Genomic DNA, 16,474 nt, shown 5'->3' with positions numbered 1-16,474 from the left:
GAATATTATCTTCCGTAAGATTTCGACAATGTTTAGAACAACTTTGTTTGAACAGTTTAATACATCTTGAACTGATATAACTTATTGCGAAAAAATGATATTTGTACAGCTTCACGCACAACAAAAATAAATACCTCTGTAAAACGCCTCCTTAATCCACAATATAATGCTGTATCTTCTTTCGTAGCACGTCAATTTCACAGGAAAATAAACGTCACCTACAATCACTGAACAACCACTGTTGATTCAACACTAATGCTCTCACGGTTTCAGACTTACCTTATATACTACATAGGTACTTCAAACCACGAAGTTTTTGTACCGCATTTTTTTCAATGATGATTGCTACAGTGATAAAACTTGACAACATAGCGCATTATTTTTGTACCCATGAAGTACGTTTAAAAAAAAGCATCGTTTTTCTTTTATTCATTTGCCATGTCCAAATGTATGGGTATGGGAAAAACGTGTTTGTTCATCATATCTACTAACACAGGCAAAAGTGATGAAAACCCTTGTGGAGCCTGTTTAGTAGAATGCCTGTAAATATACAAAAAGATGAGTAGTACTGTTCCTTTTAATTCTACTATTGTATCCTTCGACAGATACGCGTATTTCAACCTCAACTGTAAAGCCGTCTTCAGTGTTGTGTACTTGACTTGACTTGGTTTGTGTTGTTGAAATCAAAATAAAATTTTCCGGAATGGAGAAACACAAAATATGTTTGAAAAGAGCCTATTTTTTTATTTGAAAATTTTATATAAGTATGAGTATACAGTGGGATTCCGTTTTTGGCAACAAAGTTTAAATTTTCAGTTGCCAAAAACGGAACCGTGCCAAAATCGGAACCCATATTTCAAATTTTATTTTTCAACTATTGGTTTTGAAAGCATCATTACAATGTTAATACATCATTTTTATGGAATCATAAGGCGTTGAGACTTCAAAAAGGTTCACTTCGAAGCATTTTTCCGAAGGATTATACTGTGCTATGAATCTATAACCCCGTAAAGTTAAATCTGGCAAACGTTTTTCTGGTGGCGTTTTTATGTCTCAACGTCTTCAATTATTTTTTAGAAGCTTTATGTATAATTTTTGTATAAGAGGGCCTTGTAAAACCAATAATCGCATAATTGAACTTTATTCAAGAACTGGACATTTTCTTAAAACTATGAGAGAACACGAAGAAAATTGTTTTTTTATAAAGCCGTATTTACGAATCAAAACCGCTGGGTATTGCAAAACGACATCAGCTTTTTTTCTAATTGTATGAACATTTAAAATCAGTTTAACTTTTGGACTTTAGCGTAAAATTTGAAAAATTCGGGTGGTTTAGAATTGCTCCTTCAATTTATGTTTCTGATAAAGTAAAGCATTTTATAATGAATGGTTGACTGCAATCAAAAGTGCAAACATAAGCATGAGATGATGCATAAATGTGACTTGTTATTTTGTAGAATTTAGTTTTTACTTGAAATAATTTTAAATTGAGCTTGATATATGTTTTACACCTACCTTTTGAAATCAAGAACCTTATAGGAATCTTCAGGTTCTCATAAGAAATCTACAGAAAAAAAGCTTGAGCTCTGAAGCATCTTGCCAAGCATCCGTACGATCTCGCATAGAGTTCTCAAAATCTTGCTAAGGACTTTGCTAGAAGTTAACATCTTGGAATTCCGCTACGATGTTGCAGAAAATTCTCAAGTCTCCGATAAAAAAAAAACATTTAAAGTTTATTATTATTAGGCTACCACTAGCACACCTAAAATTACTCTGGGAACCTTTTCAAAATCCTCAAGCTTTTGACATAAATATTAAAAATACTACTAGAAATTCACATTATCCCGCTTAAAATTTACAGGACGCCCTAGAGTTTATTATGAATCACCAGATTTCGGACATAATTCTCAATAACCAATTATACACTCTAAGGGCCAATTTCTTCACATTCGCTTAAGCCGTAAACCACGTTTACCCAAACGATTAAACCAGGTTTAGGCCTAAGCGGAGGTGAAAAAACCGCATATAAGGATCCCTCAAGATGCTTGGAATCTGCAGATATCCTCATGAATTCGTTAAAATTTCTAAAAAGTCTCACAAAAACCAAGAATCCCTTAAGGATTCTCCAGAGTACAGTTAGGAAACTCTCAGCTCGTAAGGAACATTTTGACGTTGTTGAGACCCGTATCCTTGATTAACAATCTAGTATAGAATGCTGGATAGTCTCTTAACAAATCTAACGCCTTACAGAGTCTATAGAAAAGAGGGAACGAAGCTTTAAATAGTTGAAATTATTAAAAGTTATGATACACGACATTTTGCTGAACATATTTGTATCTATTATTGCGGTGTGTTTTTACATGCGCAATGTATGTTAATGCATAATAATAAAGATAGTGAGCCAAGAAGATGAGACAAGATTTATGATTGTAACTCTGTGTGAGTCATAGATTTTATGTTGCTCTTATGTCGGTGCTGATGCTTTGTTCAAACAAGCTGTTCCAAATCTGAAAAAAAAAGAGTTTTTTATTGTATCACCTACTGGCAGACTCAAGTGGGCTGGTCACTCGATATGAATGCCTAAGAAAAGAGATTGGTCTTTTGTTGAGATACTAGTGGAGATTATTGGCCTCATGAAACGTTGTCAATGTACGACCAATGACCATTCTGAAGTAAATAAGCGTCCTTAGTGTTTGGTGAGATTTGGGAAAATATCGACGAAAATGGAGCTCTGGAATACAATCAATGTGGAGTTGACCTGCTATTCAAATGAATGAAGCAGCAGACATGATAATATTTACAAAAAATTATAAATTTTAATGGTATTGAAAAATGTTGCCAAAAACGGATCCATTTTGTTGCCAAAATCGGGGGGTGCCAAAATCGGAATCCCACTGTATCTCGAAATTGATGCAACCTAGAAAAATTTTACTTAAGTACTCTTCCAATGCATTTTCTGTACTATCAAATAAACACATAAAAAAATATTGTTTTCTTCTATTTCGATTTTTTCAAAATTTGTAATATTTTATAAAATTATAACATTTTTGTCCATAATTCTTCCATTATGAAACATTGTGCAATAAATCACATAAGTTGTCCCCTAAAACATGTCCAAAAATAATAAAAATCACAGATGCATTTTCATAGAAAATCGATTTTAATTTTTTTTTATTAAAAAATCTGTCATTATTTTTTACAGTGCATATTTTTTCCAAATAGTCCTAAACAATACCTACAACAACCGCAAAATATATCCAAAAATTTAAAACATCAATGTTGCGGTTTTTAAGAACTATTAGCTTCAAATTTTCATTTGAAAATATCGTTTATATTTTTTACCGTGCACTCTTTTTTCAATACTTAAGCATAAATGTTTTGATCAAACGATAAACGATTTAGCTACAATTCGCTCAATCAAAATATTTTTTCTCTGGAATGTAGAGACACGAAATATGCTTGAAAAGGGCCTATTTTTCTTTTTTTATTTGAAAATTTTATATAAATATGAGTATATCTCAAAATTGATGCAACCTAGAAAAAAATTACTTAAGTACTTTCCGATTGCAATTTTTCTAAACTTTCAAATAATCACATAAAATATTATTCTTTTCCTCTATTTCGATTTTTTTTTCAAAATCTGTAATTTTTGAAAAATCATAACTTTTTTGTCCATAATTCTTCCATTTTGAAACATTGTGCAATAAATCACATAAGTTGTCCCCTAAAACATATCCAAAAATAAAAAAAATCAAAACTGCGTTTCTGGGAAAAATCGATTTTAAAATTTTGTTTTTGAAACAAAAAATAATCTGTAACTTTTTTTTACCGTGCATATTTTTCTCCGTATAGTCTTAAGCAATACCTACAACTTTGTAGAAGATCTCAAATCGGTCGGACAAACCGTTTTCGAGTTACAGTTTTTTAAAGATTTGCCATGCATTTTCCGATACGCCCTTCTCAAAAATAAGGCGAGGTTCAAAATGTAGAAAGTGCATAATGGCTTTTTTGGTCATAAAGAATCTGTATGCAAATTTTCAGGCGATTCAAAAAATACAAAAATAATCGGGTTTGCGAAACGGCGTGGAACCGCTCACATGTTTCAAAAATACAAAAAAACTTGTATAAAACTTTCCAAATATGCGTGTTATGGTTCAAGGTATAAGCCAAAAATAAAATTTTGGTTGCCGAGCTAAGTTATGTCTAAAGACGGGTAATTAAAGGGTTAAGGTGAAACAGTTTGAAATCTACACGGTAAAAAATAAGCACCATACTATCAATAGTTCTGCACTTGGTTTCGCACTACTGTTAAATCTTGACAAAATCAAGGTAACAGCACTTGAATTAAACGTTGCATGTTTTGATTTGAAATAAAAAAAAAGTTAAAATAAACATTTCCGCCTGAACCAGATTTGAACCACTAATCTTCGGAGTGCAAGTCTAGTGTCTTACCTCGACACCAACTCGCATCTGTTGAAAGGGGTTGAGTTGATCTCAATCAGTTTCTACAACGAGCTGTCAATGATTGCTTTCATACAAAAGACATGATGTTCAAAATCAACGACTTTTCACTTCAGAGTCTAGTTCTAGAGACAGTAGAGCAAATCCAAAGTTGAAACCCTTCAAATCATGGTGATTGTTGTTTTGAATTGAGTCAAGTGATCAATCTATTCAATCGAACGTGCTGATTTTTTACCGTGTAGCTTCTAAGATTACACTATAACTTAAAAAGCACTAATCTCGCGAAGGCAGCATCCAACAACAGTGCACTTTTTGTTTTGGCTTTGTGCACTAAGCACAGAACTAAGCAGAAACCTTAAAATAAGAAGATCAGGAACGTTTGCCTACTGAGGCCTGTACTCGAAAAAAATGCGCCATTTTTATCCGTGTGTAACTTTTTTGTCCGTGGGTAAAAATCAGGCCCATGACAACCATATATCGATACACAGTGTTCTTCGTAGCCAGGATGTCCCGGGCGATAAGTGAATATCGCCCACTGTCAGTTGTAAGAAAATAGAGACCATTGTTTTGTTTAATTGTTTGTTATGGTTTAAATATCAATTTTTGATATTGTTAAATCAGCTAATAATGTGCCAAAAAGTTGAAGCACATTCAACATTTCGATGACTTTGGAAGGAGAGCAAACATTAAAAGGCATCCTGCAAGCACATTAAAAGGCATCCTGCGGTATTCTGTGCTGCAAGCCTCCAAGCAAGCAATCAGTGATTTGATTGCGACTCTTGCTCGATTATGGATCATAAACATTAAACAAAACTTCGCATTCTGATTGCACTCTCGATTCAAATTACCCGAAAATGAGTAAACACATGGAGATGTTGACTACGCTAAAAGTCGTCCCGTACCATGGGCATGGTAAAAATTGATGAAAATCTGGATATAACAAGATTGGAGTGTATTGTTTACATGTGCAAAATCGGTTCAGTGATTATTGGGATGGCATCGATACAAGAAGAAAAGCGCCGGAGAATTTTGCGCGCCGTCATGGAAAATCCGACTGCGAGTATGTCGGATCGGAAGATAACTGGGAATCACCCATACAACTGTCTCTAGGATGGTAAAATCTTCTAAGGAGTTCCAGACGACCGAGCGGCGGGCTGGAAGTGGAAGAAAATCGAACACAGCTGACCCTGTGAAGGCCCGGAAGGTGTTGAATTATTTCAAGCGTAATCCGAACCTTACGATTCGTGACGCGGCTCTGAAGGCCAAGTGATCCGCCTGGTTCGTTCAGCAAACCATGAAACAAGCTGGGCTTCGTGCATTCAAGGTCCGGAAGACACCGAACCGGCGTGATGAACAAAACACGGCTGCCAAATCTCGCGCAAGGAAGCTGTATCGAGAATGGTTAACGAAACCGAAATGTGTGGTTATGGATGACGAAACCTAAGTCAAGGCAGACGCAAAGCAGATGCAGGGACTGGAGTTTTACGTTGCCAAATCACAGTTTGATGTTCTGGAATTGATGTCTTCCTTGTATGTAAGAAAAAAATGAACAAATTCGCCAATAAATACTTGCTCTGGCAGGCTATATGCCAATACGGTAAACTGAGTAAACCGTACATTACAACGGGTACCGTCAACAGCGAAATTTACCACACCGAGTGCCTCCAGAAGCGTCTGTTGCCCTTCCTGCGGTCTCACGGATGCGAGACATTATTTCGGCCGGATCTGGCATCATACACTTACGCGCGATCGACGTTGGATTGGTACAATAACATTGTTTTTGTACCAAAAACCGCCAACCCCTCAAATTCAGCAGAAATTCGTCCGGTGGAAAGATTTTGCGCTATAATGAAGGCCAAAGTTTGAAAATCGCCCAAGGTATTTAAAAACAAGCTGTAAGAAAGTGCAGTTCTCCAGTTTGGTTCTCCAGTATAGTATAGTACCTTTGAAAACGCGAGTAGGGTCACAAGTCGGCCACTGGGACGGCCATCTCTGGATTCCGAGATGTTTCACCTTAATAAAATTGCACATAGTCCAATTGATCGATTAATAATGGAAAGCCGAAGTAATTTTTTGTATTAAGCCCAGACATTTAAAAAAAGTTTTTGTTCACATTCGAAAAAAATCTGACGGCTTCAATTTCTGTGTGTAACGTGTCGTAACAGTTGCATGGATGAATAGTCCAATTGATCGATTAATAATGGAAAGCCGAAGTAATTTTTCGCATCAAGCCCAGACATCTAAAAAAACTGAAACTGTGGGCTTCGTGACCGGGCGGTTAGTGTTGCCAAGCATTTATTTGCATCGTGTCAAGGAGTGTGGGTTCGATTCCCGCTTCAGTCGGAATACTTTTCGTCATGAAAGTATTTCGACTGTGCCACTGGGCGTAGCATGCTAGTGCGTTGTCTAGTTTGGTGCTTCCTTCAAAGGATAAATCGTCCACTGGAAGCATTAACGTGTCGGTGTCTTAAAAAAAAGGCAACGATGAAGGGTGTGCAAAATTATGCGAAGGATGTTATGCAGAGAGTACGATTTTCACGAGATCCAGTCAATTTGTTTGCTGACAAAAAAGATTCACTCTCGTAACAAATGAACTATGTACAAAACGCTCATGAGACCGGTAGTCTTCTACGGGCATGAAACGTGGACAATGCTCGAGAAGGACCTGTAAGCACTTGGAGTCTTCGAACGACGGGTGCATAGGACGATCTTTGGTGGTGTGCAGGAAAACGATTTGAGGCGTCGAATGATGAACCACAGCGAACTCAGTATCCAGAAGATGTCCAAAGCTGCAAGCGTATAGTAGGCAAGGCATGTTGCAAGAATGCCGGACAGCAACCCTGCAAAAATGGTGTTCACTTCGGATCCGGTTGGTACAAGAAGGCGTAGAGCTCAGCGAGCTAGGTGGGCGAATCAAGTGCACAGCGATTAGGCGAGCGTGGGGCAAAACCGACAATAGAAAGATGCGGCCACGAACCGAGTATTGTAGCGTGAAATTGTTGATTCAGTGTTATCTGTTTAGACTAGAGATGAACAAAATGGTCAAATTCTAGGAGTGAGCCGTAGGTGATTTACTCACGAAAGTGAATTGACTCTTTTGATCGATTCAGTGACTCATTTTATTATATCAAAAATGAAAAATATTTCACACAAAAGAAGGAAAATATAACAATTTTTGAATGAGAATATTTTTTGTACAGCAACTTGAACTATTCATACATGTCCGTATTGTTTGACTCTGATAAATCCAACTTAAAAAATATTAAGGCCCTCTTCCAAAATTGTCGGCGTGAATGAATCATGATTCGTTTGAAACGAATCGTGATACGTTCACTCATTTTCGAGAGTCGACTCTTTTGAGTGATTCGCGAGTGAGTCGCCCATCTCTAGTTTAGACGTTAACTAAATAAAGGAAAAACACCAGCCCACGTAAATCTTCATAATATCGAGCATAATAATCAGAGCATAATCAAAGAAAAATATTTCATATTGAAAACGAAATCTTTGAATGTCATTGAAATGGTAATCTGATTTTTCGATGAAAATGGTCACATGTATAAACGCTACGAAACCTACTTTAAAACGTGTCAAAGTTAATGATTGATTATTCATGACAAGATCAAAGAAAGACATATTGAAAGATTTAGCCACGTTCCGTAGAGGGCCACATTGGGCACATCCCGTAGTGTTCTAGACAAGTTTTCAGGTAAAAATAGTCACTTTGGGTTTAGCAAGCGCACAATACTTTAATAAATCCCCAACGTCGCAATATTGACATCACAGTGTTTTATCGATTGTGGAAAGACTTGTGTCATAAAGATATTTTTTATAGAAACTCGTGGACATGAATAGTAGATCTTAATTAGAAAGTTCCTCAGGTCACAGCAAACATTAACTTACATCCTTTTTTCAGCTCTAGTTCGTCCGGTTTCTGGGGTTTGTACGGGTAGAGAGCGATGTAGGTAGCGGGTAGTTGGGGCAGCTGATGTTGGTAATATTGACTAGCGGCCTTTGCAGCATTCGACTTCTGATAGTTAAGCATATCAGGTCGGCTCGACTGTTGTGGCAGATCGGAGGACGCAATCGGCACCGTACTCGGCGGATGAGATGATGGCTGTTGTTGTCGATCCGCATCAGGTGTGCTCAAAATTTCAGCGGAGTGGCTAAAAATGAAGCTTGAATTAGACTAACAGTTTGGAATAACAATAGAGTTCATTCTTACCGATTAGGGTGATTCAGAGGTCCTCCGACATTAGCAATACCCGCACTAGAACTAGCTACAAAGGTCGTTAGAGAGTGACGTTTCTCCTTATGATGTTCTTTACTGCTGGAATTACTCCCTGCTACCGTCGTGGAAGCAGCGGTTGATGTAGTTAAGAAATTAGACGTAGGACTACTTGGTGCTGTACTGGAATTAGAACTGGTTGTGCTGTTGGAAGTATTAGGACTGGTGGTTACACTCGAACTGGTCGTATCACTGGCATTGAGGTCGAAAGGTGTCGGAGGGACAGTTCGATTGTTTGAAGCGCTGGCCAAAATACTGTAATAAAAATCGATGTTGAAAGATAGAGTATGATCTTTGAAGAAATAACAACTTACTGTTTCAACGCCGAATCCATCATATGCTTCGCCAGACTATTCATCTCAACGAAAGAAATTGGGAAAATTCCTATTTTATCTGCTATCCGCCCTTCGGCCCAGTTTTGGTCCACCCGCCGAAGCACGTGGATGAGAGCTCCTTTTTTGAACGTCAGACAGCCTTCCTCGTCGTTCGGTCCCATGCTGAAATCGTACAGCGCTTTACACTGAGGATACGGTAGCGGCACTATCACTTGCAAGTGGTTCAACGGAACAGCACCTTCTTTTCCGTTGACTTCCCCGACGCACCAGTTGTGGTCGATTTTCTTCTTCAGGATGACGATGTCGCCCTTTTTAAAGCTGATGTCACTATATTTAAACGAAAGAAGAAATATGGTTATTACATTGTACCGGTAACATGAAAAATTATAGAACATTTAAAAATGTTGTTCGGGTAGTTCCTCTAGCATGAAGTGGACATAAACCTTAACAACTTAATAAACTAATTGAGCTTAAATCGATCTCGCTCATTTTTTTATTTGTGATGATATGAATATATCTATTGAGATTACCATTTCAAAGTTACATAGATGTTAATATGTGGATAAGTTTTCAAAACAAGGTGCTTTTATAGGTATTCAAATTTATTTGGAAATTTATGTTATAATTCTAGCTTTTATCAAAAATGAAATTTTCAGCTAAGAAAAAATACAAACACTGCACTGTGTTTTATTCTCTCGATTTCATGTGCTTTTTGAATAGCGCCCAAACCGTTGATTTTAGCGATATAGTTTGTTCGAAGAAGTTTCTTGGTGTATTAAAGCGCATCTTTTAATGCAAAAAGTTTTGTGATCAATCCACCTAGCAGTGAAATAGAAAAACTATTTTTTCAAAACATTTAGATTTAGATTTAGAATTGGCAATTTGAAACAACTTTGTCGAAGACACGATTTTTCTATCTCTTATACTTTTTGAGATGTATGCCGTTGTCATTACGCTATCTTTTGAAGTAACTAAGTTATTGATGAATTACTCTTTTTTCAAGGGGTAGTTTAGGCCTCTATAACTAGCTTCGGCGCAAAATGGCGCAGACAACTCTTACAAATTATGAAAGTGCCATATCTCCCCTTCCGGCAGTTGATAAAATTTTTTGTCTATGAGAGTCTTTGCATGTGTTTTTACTATCAAACAAATAAGCCATATTAAGGTGAAGATGAATCAAAGCCAAAGCTCAAATTCTCAAGAGCACAAATCTGAAGAACCAAACATCCATTTAAACTGAAAACTTAATCGATTGGTCACTAGCTGGTGGTGACCAATCGATTAAATTTTCAGCTCAAACGGGTGTTCGGTTCTCCAGATTTGTGCTCTTGAAAATATGAAGTTTGGCTTCGATTCATCTTCACCTTAAAACGAATAAGACTGATAATTCTTTTACTTAAGAGATAGAGAGGTGCGACATTCAGCAAAAACACGCGTTTTAAGATGTTTAACAACTTTGTAGAAGACATGAAAAATGTTAAACGGTTTGGGCGCTATTCAAAAAGCGCATGAAATCGAGAAAATAAAGCACAGTGCACTGTAACGTTAAAGTGAAGAGTGAGTGTCTTTCTATGGTTAATGTAAGGATAAGGAGTCCAGGGGGTCTGGTTCCAAGGTAATTGAACATTTAAAAAAGTTGTTCTAATGTTTTACAGGATTCTTTCAGCAACTAGTTTAATAGTAGATTACAATAACTCTTATGCAAGGAGCTAATTCAGTGATTCCTTCAAATTTTACTACTGACGAATTCCATTCAGAATGAGTTGAATTATAAAAATTCGCCCGATAATCGTCGATTAAGAATAACAAATTACACATGTTTTCGGTGAGGTAGAATAAGTATTTTCCAGGTCTGGGTATTTCGACATAGAGCAATTTGGCATGAGGTCATTTGGTATAAGTCCATTAGGCATAAAGGACATTTAGCATAATGTACATTTTTTCATCAATAACAGCCATCTTTTGAAAGAACGGCTATAATTATGATTATGCCAAATACTCTTTGTGCCAAATGACTGATATGCCAATTGGTAATTATGCCAAATGATGACGTTATACCAAATGACCATATGACAAATGACTTTATGCCAAATGGCTTGCTCCCGTGTTTTCCATAGATAAATCGATCTTTATGAATCAACAATAACTTTTGAACTTGGCTGATGAGTTCTTGCACGGAATTTATTAGAAAAATCTAGTTCCATATCTGGGGAAAAACGTTGTGGTGCCGCTGTGAATAAATATATTTCTTTAATTTTTTGAACAGTTGTTAATGTATCATCAAAGTACATACAAACCAAATTTGAAGTTTATTGGAGTTAAATTGCGATAGTTATTCGATAAATAAATCGTACATACCTTTTTTTGACCCATTCTCACCCTCAACGAGATGGATAGATATTGGTAATGAGAATGGCCAGCGTGAACTATTGGGCTTTGAACTCGAAAATTGTAACCTTCCGAGTTATTGGGTCACCAAGTGGCTCGGTAGCTTAGTAGGTAAAGCACTCGTCTGGCATACAAGAATCGTTGGTTCGAATCCCACCTGAGCACGTGGATTTTTTTTCATAATGACACTCATAATTTATCCATCGTAATGAGTTAATTAATTCATGAATATCTGTTTTCCATCAAGATTCTATGATAAAAACAAAAAAAAAACGGGTTTTGACATAATTCAAAATTTATTTTTTTTTTTTATTTTCCATGATTAAAAAACATATTTTTTCAGGAGCATTTTTTTAGTCCAAACGATTTACTACAATTCCTTCATCATCAGATTCAGTGCTAGAATTTTTCAATTGAATCGCAAGCAAAAACTCGTAGACCATTTTCAAAATTTATTATTGAACAATAATGATCGATTACCTGTGGAAACCATTGATTCTACCATACCGAGAACATAGTGAAATTCAAGCCAAATCGAAGACGGTCGAGTTCTGTGACTGACCGATCTGACATTTATGTTCAACGAACCAATTTCCAAAGCAGCAATTGAATTTGTTGATAGATATCTTGACCCCTTGAAAAAACTTCAGCAAGTATCCTTCAAACAAGTCTATAGGAATACCAGGTTTTATTATTAATTATTTGGAAGAACTCCAGGAAATTTCACAAACTCCAAAATAATTTCTGGAAGAATATCTACAAGAATTCCATGAGAAATTATGTTTCATTACCTCGCAAAAATAATTCGACAAACTATCTGGGAGATGTCTAAAGTAATTCTGGAGTTAGTGCTAAAAGTAACGTTGTAGGAATTTATCCTGGAGAAACCTTAGGTAAATGTATGAAGGCCTTGTACCATTCAACAGTAGTGTACAATGAAAAACAAAAGTTGATCCTGAGTATCTAACATTTCGATTATTGGGAATCTTCAAACCATAAAACATTTGCATAAAACAAGCAAAATAAAGAGGGGCCAAACCAAAGCCTCTTACTCCTTAGAAAAGTTTGCTTACGCTCTTGTATTCCTCCCATATTTTTTTCTAAGGATTCCTCCAAGAATTCATGTATAGAAACCTTACTGAATGTTTTCACCGAGAAATTAAAAAAATAATTCTAATTTTTCCTCTAGTACACCTTCCAAGGATTAATCCAAAAATTCCACCAGAGAGCCCAACTCTTTGCTCTCCAGGATTTTGTCCATAATTTTTTTTCATTGGTTACATATACAGCAATTAGAGTTTTCTCGAATACACTAAGGTCTTTTTTTACACGGTTCCCCATGCCGTGCAAAAAAATTCCGCGCTAATTCCGGAATCTGTGTAAAAATAAACCGTGTTAATTCTGGAATCCGTGTAAATAAGAAAAAAACGTGTTAATTCCGAAATCCGTGTGAATAAGTAAAAAAATGATAATTCCGAATTCCGTACAAAAAAAGTACCGTGTAAATTCCGAAAGGCATGTAAAAAAAGCCGTGTAAAAATAAAACGTGCAAAAAAAACCGTATAAAAAAACTTTAGTGTAAATATTTACTTCTGTTTACTGTAAAATCATCAAAGAAATTTGATTTAGGTTTTCATATTTGTTGATGGATTTTATCAACAATCTTCCCAGTGCCCCCCTAGTGATTTCTCCAATAATTAATAATTAGTATTTCTCCAGAAATTTCAGCACGATGTCATCGAAATATACTTTTAGTGATTTTCAACCTTCCAGCAAATTTTCAGAAGAATATAGTAAGGCTTCTTCGAGGATTCAGGAGATCTTTTGGAGATCGTTGCTGTAGTTTTTGCAAAAGTTTTAAAGTTTTTCTCCCAAGAGTTCTTTCAGATATTACTTAAGGATTTCCTTCAAAAACTCTTGACGGATTTCCTTTATGAGGCTCTGAAAGTATTCTTGGAGATATTTTTCTCAAGGACTTTTGGAAGAGTTTAAAAACCACTATGGTGCTAAAAAAACTGGAAAAATAAGTGAATCTCTAAATATTTTTTAAAGGAAAAGAAGTAAATACAATGATGCAAGTTAAAAAACCTTGGAGGAATATCTATCCGGATTCTTGGAACAGTTTCTTGATAAATTACTAGAATTATTCAAGACAGAACACCATGGAACATTAATTTAAAAACACATTCTTAGAGAAAATTCTGGTGCAATTGGTCAGAAACCCTGAGAAGATATTTGCAGAAATCTCATTCTGAAATAGTTGCCAGTATAAGATGTGGAAAAATCCCACAAAGAAGAATACATCTTGAACAGTGTATTCTGAGCTTTTTAAGCATTGGCATCTTTTTTTAATTTAACAATTTTAATAAATGATCAATCTTTGCAGACTTATGCGCTCAAGTGGCGCTAATGGAAGTACCTCACGTTTATGAGGAAAACCTCCATGTAGGTAATTTAGTGAGCCCAGCGACATTCAAATTAAGATTCTATAACACTGCCTGAGCCAATGTAAGCCAGAAACATTGTAAGAAATGTAACCAAAAACGCTCAAACTCGTCGCTTTTCTAGAAAAAAAATCTAATTGACTGTTTTACGACTGTTTTGTGTAGGGTGCACACAAAGGCCTCTCGCCTCTTAGTAGGTCTGCGGAAACCTGCACACGCTTTGGACCCCTTTTACAATGTGCATTCCATTACTTAGTTACCTGGTTTCACTGGAGGCGAAGTCGTAGAATGCCTTCGCGTGTGGGATTTTCGATAAATCTAGCGCATTTCCTGCGATGATGCGACCTTGATGCGAATGGTGATGCAGTTGATCGTTTTTATTGTTCTTCTGCTGCTGCTGATGTTGATGATTCGAAGAACCTTGATGATGGTACGCTATGCTTGGGTGATTTTGCTGCTGCAATTGTAGGTTGAAGATGTTCCCGCTGCCACCTCCGACGCCGGTCCGGGCCGCTTTGTTTATGTTTGTGTTTTGATTGTTCAGCTCAGCTGTTTTCATACCTGTTTGGAGAAATAAAGATAATACGGTAAAGATAAACCACTATCGTCTGGCGATAAGAAGGGTACTGAACCGCATGATATGATGCGTTCAGCTGCACGGTGTGGCTGAAATCGTTATTCACGATAGATAGAGGACGCTAGGATCCATATCTTTCAAATGGTAAGTGCAGAATTTATAGGATTTTTTTTTTTTCACTAATGACGGTTTCAGACACACCGTGGCTGTGTTAATATGTATGAACTCCGGTGTGGTTCACCGGATAAACGGAAGATCTTGTGATACGGATTTAACCCGGCTGGTAGCTTACCTTCTAAGATCCGCATCAACAGCACATTTGGCGGCAGTTCGTCGATTTTGATTTCCACCAACACTCGACATTCTGGGCACCGAAGCTCCTGGTGGCTGGCCACAATTTCCTGCAAGAGAATAAAAATAGCATATACGCGTTTTAGATCATTTGCAGTTACTTTGTTGGTTGTTGTGATTTGAAACCGATTTATCGCTTGGACTGTGTTTGCACATGTGACTGCGAGTTTATCATGTGGGTCATAGAGATGTTTGGTTTCGCGAGCAAGGGCGCGTATATCGCGAATCACACATATGACGATGACGAGAGCGAAAGATAACGGTGAAATGTATGATATAATGACTTAATTGCATGGTGTATAAAATTGAGGTGTATAATGTGATCACTGGAGTAGTACAGATATGCCTTGGGTTGCAACAAACCGGGTCAGGTTTATCGATCATAGGCTTGAGGTTAATTGGTTTTATGGTTGGCGATAGAATTGAAGCGTCGTCCTCAAAAATGGGATGAAGTCATAAACCGTATTGATGTTGCACCATGAGGTGATCAATGAGTTACTGTACGTTGCGCGAAAAATTGTCACGCTGAATATCTTAAAACCAATCAACTGAAATTTGCACAGTAGTTTGGGCCTCAAATGGAAATGAATATGGAAAATACAGAACAGAGATATGAACAAAACACTTTCGTATGCTTTTAAGGTGGTGAACCTAAACTTTTACACGGGAGTGTATGTATGTAAATTTGAATTCATAATACCGTTGTATGAAGGGCCAAAAGGGGGGGACGCGGTCCCATAAGCAGAGATACTTACACGAAACCCGCGGGAAAAAGAGAGCTCTAATTAGGCTTACCCGAAGGATATTTCAGAAAGGAGGACATTTTGCATTACTAGTTAAAAAAAAAATACATTTCAAAGTTTTTTTCCATACCAGAACAAATATTGAAATTTTGTTAAAATAAAAAATACTGATTATTGAATCAATTATTTAGAAACATAGACTGACTGTAACATGTCAATGGTTGCTACTCTGTGATTGATCAGAACTGGTAAGAATTGCACTACGATCCAAATGAATATGGGATGGGAGTTTCCGCATACAAGTGCAAATTTAGTAGATCTCATATTATTGATTTATAACAGTGCCTGCCAAGTCCTTACAGTCAGTTGTGATGGGGAAGGAATATTAGGGTGTAATTATTGTTATTTTCAGAGACTGAGAATACCTCTGCATCTCCTCAATCACCACGGGAAGGGTGTTTATTAGTGAGGCAGGAAAAAGAACCGAGAGTCACCTTTGGTCGGTGATGCGATCCATGGATAAGGGGGAAATATACAACTTTTACTTAAAACTATGTTTGCATTTTGTCTCGCGGTGAAAAGAGATTTTAAGATAGAAGATTAGGAAAATATATCGACATTTAAAATGTTGAACTTTTCAGTTTTTTTTAGTAATGACGAGAAAAGAAAGGTATGTGTAATAAAACTTTATTTAATAAGTATAAGGGTTTATGCCGACACTTGAAACGACGAACCATGCATAGTTTGTTTGAAAAATACAAGAACAATAATGATAGAAGTTTGAAAGAAAAATTTTAACACTATTCAATCTTCTTAATTTAATGCAGTTCGATGTAAATGTGAGAAAAAAAATGAATATTTTATAAAAGAAACCGTATAGAACACGTGAC

General features: G+C 36.5%; 1 protein-coding gene across 4 annotated transcripts in view; it reads right to left on the bottom strand.

The window, feature by feature from the left end:
• The window catches only part of LOC5566586 (E3 ubiquitin-protein ligase SH3RF1), a 108,243-nt gene that overhangs the window by 26,621 nt on the left and 65,148 nt on the right, over positions 1–16,474 (bottom strand). For all 4 annotated transcript variants that reach the window (XM_021854763.1, XM_021854762.1, XM_021854761.1 and 1 more), the window contains exons 3-7: positions 14,783–14,891; positions 14,174–14,474; positions 9,061–9,408; positions 8,684–9,001; positions 8,362–8,624 (exon numbers count right to left, since the gene is read on the bottom strand). In XM_021854763.1, the coding sequence (XP_021710455.1) occupies positions 8,362–8,624; positions 8,684–9,001; positions 9,061–9,408; positions 14,174–14,474; positions 14,783–14,891 (1,339 nt within the window). The remainder of the gene's footprint in view (positions 1–8,361; positions 8,625–8,683; positions 9,002–9,060; positions 9,409–14,173; positions 14,475–14,782; positions 14,892–16,474) is intronic.

This window comes from Aedes aegypti, chromosome 3 (genome assembly GCF_002204515.2).
Source record: "Aedes aegypti strain LVP_AGWG chromosome 3, AaegL5.0 Primary Assembly, whole genome shotgun sequence".
Lineage (NCBI taxonomy): Eukaryota > Metazoa > Arthropoda > Insecta > Diptera > Culicidae > Aedes > Aedes aegypti.
This window is presented reverse-complemented; position numbering and strand designations above follow the sequence as displayed.